The sequence below is a fragment of the Juglans regia genome, chromosome 14, assembly GCF_001411555.2.
Source record: "Juglans regia cultivar Chandler chromosome 14, Walnut 2.0, whole genome shotgun sequence".
Lineage (NCBI taxonomy): Eukaryota > Viridiplantae > Streptophyta > Magnoliopsida > Fagales > Juglandaceae > Juglans > Juglans regia.
In genome coordinates this window covers 17,095,816-17,102,588 of record NC_049914.1, presented here as the reverse complement: position 1 = coordinate 17,102,588, position 6,773 = coordinate 17,095,816, and the positions used below count along the sequence as shown (strand labels likewise).

Genomic DNA, 6,773 nt, shown 5'->3' with positions numbered 1-6,773 from the left:
CATATTTGGATAATGATTTAAATTAAAAAGGGGAAACGAAAATGAAAACAATATAAAAACTTTACAAAAATAAATTTAGAAGTAATTTGATCATGTGATACATTAAAAAAAATAAAAAATCATTTCTCGTTGAAAAATATCAAATCTGTCGTGGGTTAAGACTATAGGTTTCGTCGTTTAGAAATCATGATATTTCAAAAATGAGGTTCGGAAGAGTTTGAGAGGTTCGGACACTTCGCTGCGGAAAGCCGTTAGGCCGACCCACATCCACTTTTGGCTGCTGCTTGCTTTTTCTTTTTCTCCTCTTCGCCCTTTGCCTTTCACATTATCTCTTGATTCAGAAATTCTTCTTTCTTTCTGAGTTTGCGTCAATTTTGTTACAATCTTTTCCCAAAAATCGGCAATTCGCGTCCAATTTTCTTTGCATTTCCGCAGGGTGCCACAAGCTTTGTTAAATTCAACTTCAATTTTCACTTGGGATCCAAAATCTTCCTTCTCAGTATTACCTTTGCGAGTGAGAGAATGGCGAAGAGGTCGTCTTTCGGAAGCATAATGAGGAAGAAACTATCCGACATTACGAACTCGCAGACGCAACCCAAACTCCCCAGCCAAGACGACAAACCGCCGCCAGATGAGGCCTACGTCGAGCAACTCCTCCAGGTACAATCTTGCTTGCTTCTCGATACTATGTGATAATATGTGGTTCCACTTACTAGGGTTGTTTACGTTTTCGATTTCCACACCAGGAGAGAACGGCTTTGCTCAAACTTATCTCCGAGAGGAAGTATCCTTCGATTGTTCTATCTATCTATCTTTTCCATATTGCTCTGGAGGGTCTATTTATCTCTCTTCCTTTCCTTTTTTTCCCCCCACAAATACCTGCATACGTTTGTTGTTATAGATACCTACTAATAAGAATGGGTGTCCTTAATCACACTACAACAGTAAAACAATTGAACTCAGTGCAGCTGAGTTGCAGAAACTGCGAGTGAGTCTTCAGAAATTGCAGCTTCAGAATTGGAACCTTGCTCAATCAAATAGCCAGATGTTAGCGGTACGCCTGCTTTTCACCTGAAACAAATATTTTAATCTTATATCTACAATTCTGGTTCTTACCGGTTGTAACTATGTCATTGCTGATTGTGCAGGAACTTAATTTTGGAAGAGAAAGGGTAATTTTGTTTTAAACTCTCAACTCTATTTAAGAATTCATGCACATTGGTTGGGGGTTTATGCTTCTATTTTGTGTTTAAACTCCCAACACTGCTTATTTCAGATAAAAACACTTGGTCATGCGCTTGTATGCAAGGATGCCTTACTCAAAATGAAGGATACAGAACTGAAGGTTAGCTGTAACCTTGTATTCTATTATACTAGTCGTAAACCCGTGCGATGCAGGCTGGAATAAGTAAATTGCTAGTACTTAGTCTGCATCAATTTTTGCATTTCTATGTCATCCTATTTTCAGGCTTGACAAGTTTTTTGTTTGGTTTGCATGCCCCTAAACACCCTGGTGTTTAGGTCATCTACGCACTGAACCTCTGCAGATTACATAAGTCCAGTAGACAGTAGTCATACATAATTATTATGTGAATATTAACTTTTCATGCCTGCCCATCTCTCGCTGATTTCCTTCTCCAAGTTTCAAGGTCGCTGCCAGAATCTCCTTGCACAATATTTAATATGTCATGTAGAATAACTAACCAGGTTCAATACTGCAAGTGCAACTTTCATTACTATTACTATTATTATTTGTTGCGAAATATGCAACTTTCATTACTGAGTTCGTTTCGTTGAATTAGTTCTCTCTCTCTCTCTCACTCACACACACACACACACACTCCTTTTTCTCCTTCTGCCTTGTTCGAAAGTACATCTAAGAGCATATATATTTTAGCATGTTGGATACCATACATACTTCACACACAGATCTTTGGATTGAGATGTCATGAATTTCATGAACCTTAAACACCAGCCTCCAACCGTGTAGTTCATAACACTGCAGTATATGATATGATATATGTAACGTCCCAATGGAAGGCCAAACCACATGGCCTATACTCCAAAAGGACTAGTCAATGATACAATTAGAGCCCTATTGGAACCTTATAAAGAGTAAGAACTTCTCCTTCTCAAGCAATGTGGGATCCCATACACCACCTACCCTTATTCATATCATATGGGGTATCACAATCTACCCCCCTTAAATTCCCGACGTCCTCGTCGGGCCTATCCATTGTAGGTGGCACGGCTCAAGTCCCACATTTCTGGTTGGGATAGGCTCTGATACCATTTGTAACGTCCCAATGGAAGGCCCAAACCACATGGCCTATACTCTAAAAGGACTAGTCAATGATACAATTAGAGCCCCATTGGAACCTTATAAAGAGTAAGAACTTCTCATTCCCAAGTAATGTGGGATCTCATACACTACCTACCCTTATCCATATCATATGGGGTATCACAATATAATATAGTTAATCGATGGTAATACTGATCAGAATGATCTTACGAACATTTTTTGTTCAGTAAGCTATCAAAAGGGGAACTTCTTGTACTGATTTTTAATACTCTTCCAGCAACAATTCTCGCTAATTTAACCTGAAGTAGGCTAGATTCAAGGAAGCCCCGGTATGAAAGGAACATATAGTAAACGAAATCAACTGAAATATCGTTCAGATTCAACTTCAACACTAATGTTTTTAATAAAAAAAGAAATCTTTCTTCATTTGCAGAGAAAAACAGAGGTGAGCTATGAAAAGACTGCCTCTCAGGTGTGTGAGTTACTCTTCTTTGTTATGTTTCTGATACTTTGTTAGGGCCCTTCCGATTCTTTACATTTCTTGCTTCGGGTATTTTGTTGCCTTAAGGAAGGAGAGGTGGCCGCAGAGCAACAATCATTGCATGAAGCTAACAGCAGTGGAAAGAATTCTAATCGCAACAGAAGGCGCACCAGAAGAAGTCGATGTAATTTTTATGGACCTAAACTGGATCTTCATTTTCTTTTTCTATATTTGTTCTTCTTTGATGGGTTTTATTAACATATCGGACCAACAAATACTTGCAGCTATGGGCCCTTCTACTGCATTTGAAAAGGTTGCAGAAAAAGAGAAGGTTGAAAATAAAAGGTTTGTCGTAGCGTTAATATAGCTTAAGCATACTGCATACATCTTAACTGCGTTCTGTCTTACATAATTCCGGGAAGAAAAAGTCTACTCCAAAGCCGGTTTCTTCTCCTACTCCACACACCAGCTGACGTAGCAAACCGGATTTAAATGAAAGCAGTCTAGTCTTGTCCAACCCACTTCCCTCTTTTACCCTTCTCCTTTTGAGTTCCCTTTTCTCGTGTTTCCTCCCCAGTTTTACAAACACACCAGCTCTCTCTCTCTAGCTTTCTCTCTCTCTATATCTCTCTCTCTCTCGTTCTTTCGTCTACAGATTCTCAATGATATAAAAAAAAATTTACAATTAGTTTTGCTCCCTTCAAAACAAGAAAAATGGAGATAAACGGCCACCAATGGGTTCTTCTCCGAAAAAAAGAGTTCATTTTCTATTAAAAAAAAATCTCCAAGTATAATGTTAAGATGTGATTCTTTCTTTTGATGCGATTCTTGCCCTTGTTTTGGAGATGAACTTTTACAATTTTGAATGGGTAAAACGCACGTCTTCACATTTTTTAATGCAATTCTTCACCTAGGATGATTCGGAATTTGGGAGTTGGGGTCTGGGTAAAGTGTAGGAGAAATTTCAACAAGTAAAACGCAAGTCTTGAAAGGAAAAAAAAAAAAAAAAAAAAAAAAATTCCACCTCAGCCAGGTGTGTGGTGTTGGAAAAATAAAGGCTTGAGAGTAGAATTACTCCTTACGAATGAGTTATTAGTCTACATACATGCTTCAAATTGGATGTTCATGTAATTTCATACAGTTATATTTAAAAAAAAAAAAAACTTACAATAATATCATTTTTAAAATAATTTTTTTCCCTTTTACCCACATTCATTAATGTGACTACACACGCAGTCCTTCACTCAAGATTGCAAATAGAATTTCTCTTTACGAGTAGATGAACATATTAAACATTCAAAGAAATGCATGAAACGTCCTCCTTAAAAAGATCTAAAAAATTCTTGATCTGTAATTGTTTCTGGAATCCTGCATTCATGTCTGCAGAGATGCAAAAAATGCTGTTATCATTGCTTTTTATCATCCCTTACCCCTTGAAAGAAAAGGGTAAAATTTTACATGCTGGCTTTTTTAACTTGGACCAGGCGTTGTATGAGGAGGCAATCCGCTAGGTTTAAATCCCATGAGAGAGAACCCCCAGAGAACTTGTTTGAGATAGAGTATGCTAAATATCCACTCAGTCAGTCACTTGAAAATCCTATGCATGAAGGTCCTCTTCCATTAAAATCATTAATCAAAAAGGAAGAGGAAGTAGAAATTTCTGTGCCAAGAAAAGAAGCACAACCACCACGAAGATCTTCAGTTGGAAGACCATTACGCAAAGCTGTTGAGAAGGTGGAATCCTACAAGGAAGCTCCCATTAAAATTAAAATGCGGAGGACAGAGTGATCAGAATCTTCTCTCCCATAAAAGTGAGTCAAGCCACTGTTTATAGAGCTAAAACCACATCTTTCCACATCTTTCTGTGTCTGTCTGTAAGTTTATGATATCGTTTTTTGTGGTGGTATTGTCATATCCACATTGGTGTGATTCATCAGTCATGTTATGTTGTTGTAAAATTGCAAAAATTGGTATGTCCAAGCAAGAGATCGACTCTAATGTACTGATCTCTTTCGTATGGGGATTATTTTGTAATTGCTCATTGCTATAAATTAAGTGCCATAGAAAATCTTCAAATTTGCTGCTCTGTTTGAATTACTTCTATACCACAGTGATGGGCTTGGGTTGTTACATCTTAGCTAAATGTCTCTTTCTGGACTGCAGAGGGGCTGGTTGGATTGTTTTTTTTTTTTTTTTTTTCTTTTACACAATAACATTGCATTGGGCTTTGGTAATCTCGGCTCAACCTGAAATTTTGCCGAAGTGCACCCAATTACATACAAAAGCCCAAACGGTGGATGTGTACAAACTTCCTGCCATGTGTTGGAGGCCTGTGGCTGTGGCTCAAGGAACAGTCTTCGTTCGAAGTTCAATTTCTATTAAAATCAGTTAGGTCTCATTTTTTTTTTCATGACGTGAATAAATTCTCATTCTGAAAAATAATTTAAAAAGCTTGATGGGTATACTGCATTAACATAATAGGATGTGTTGTGGACGTGTTTCACTGTCATTGTCACACGATTATCTATAACCAAAGAGTAAAAGTGGCTTGGAAGTTCGAGGGAATACCTCTGATGCCTAAATTAGTCACTAAAAATAATCTCTCTAATACCAAAGAATCAAATCCCCTTTACATACTTGGGTTCCTCCCTTATATGAAATTCTCTGACCTGCCTTTATTTCTTAGGTGATAATAGTTATCCGTTATTCGAATTCAAATCTAGAGATGAGGGTTTATCTCCATTTTAGACTTCACATGATAAATGTTCTTATCCTTTATCACCGTTGAGTGATTATCCAGTTAGTATTTGTAGTGGGTTAGGTTCCCTTGATAATAATAATGTGCTTTTCAACAATGGAACATGCTCTAGACTAGATAAAAAACCCAGACCCATGTGGGGGCTAACCGCTTAGGATGTCCTCTCCAGGATGAATACATAATTTTTTAAAACATTTCTCTATTTTTCTAAAAAAATTAGTATACTCAAAACTGCAGGAGCTCACTAAAAAATCGTAGGTACTGCATACTAAACTCTTATCAATATTATTATCAACTACTTGTACAACTCTGCAATGAAAAATTATTAATTATTAATTAGAACATGATTGTGGCCTTTTTATGAGTGGTAAATAAAAAAAAAAAAAAAGAGAGAAATCTAGCGTTGCAGGAAAAAGAATAATTCGCCTCGTTTGTTTTTACAGATAAGATGAGATTAAAATTAAAAGTTAAATAAAACATTGTTAGAATATATTTTTTAATATTATTTTTATTTTGAGATTTGAAAAAATTGAATTGTTTATTTTATTTTGTGTGAAAATTTAAAAAATTTGTAATAATTAGATGAGATGAATTAAAATGAGCTGTGAAAACAAATGAAGTGTTTTAAATTTTCCATTATCTAATATTTATTGACATGATATTTGGAATTATTTTAAACTTAAATGTAATTGTCATTTAAAGCAAAACTAGATATGGTAGATCAAAAGGAGCAAACCTGCAACTTCCAAAATCATATATATATATATATATATATATATATATATATATATATATATTCTGTGTCTAGATTTGTTTCAACTTTAGTCTTTGGCGCACGAGGAGTCATTTTCAGGTTTGCCAGCAATGACGGAGCAAAATGTTCAACCATGTGACTTGGTGCTTAGTAGTCAAGAGCACAAAATCTTCAATGGTGAATGTTTTGTCAATAAAATACCAGAATTCTTCATAGAACATGCTTCAGCATTAGCACTACAAAATAAAGTTAGAAACCGTGTGGGGGCCATAATATTGTAGGAGGGAGTCTTTTTCTTTCCCTTTTTCCCCCTATTTCTTTTACATATCCTGAACCATCAAAACCCATCAACTTATTCTATATACATATGTATCCCACAAGCAAAACAATATATATATAAATAGGTGGCCAGCAAGCAAAAGATTTTGGACGGCCCCCTGTATCTGTGTGATGGAGAAGTCCAATCCAAGATCAGATT

General features: G+C 36.2%; 1 protein-coding gene across 2 annotated transcripts; it reads left to right on the top strand.

Annotated features, from left to right (window-relative positions):
- Positions 1-241: 241 nt before the first annotated feature.
- On the top strand, positions 242-4,859 carry LOC108989670 (SHUGOSHIN 2-like). 2 transcript variants are annotated; one of them, XM_018963369.2, is made up of 9 exons: positions 242-660; positions 747-784; positions 946-1,054; positions 1,149-1,172; positions 1,277-1,345; positions 2,736-2,774; positions 2,871-2,967; positions 3,068-3,128; positions 4,268-4,859. In XM_018963369.2, exons 1-9 carry the CDS (start codon positions 523-525, stop codon positions 4,569-4,571), a joined length of 879 nt encoding a protein of 292 aa, XP_018818914.1. In that variant the 5' UTR covers positions 242-522; the 3' UTR covers positions 4,572-4,859. The 2 variants fall into 2 exon arrangements, with proteins under 2 accessions (XP_018818914.1, XP_035540961.1); XM_035685068.1 differs by lacking the exon at positions 747-784 and having other exon boundaries at positions 523-660; positions 4,268-4,851.
- Positions 4,860-6,773: the final 1,914 nt, after the last annotated feature.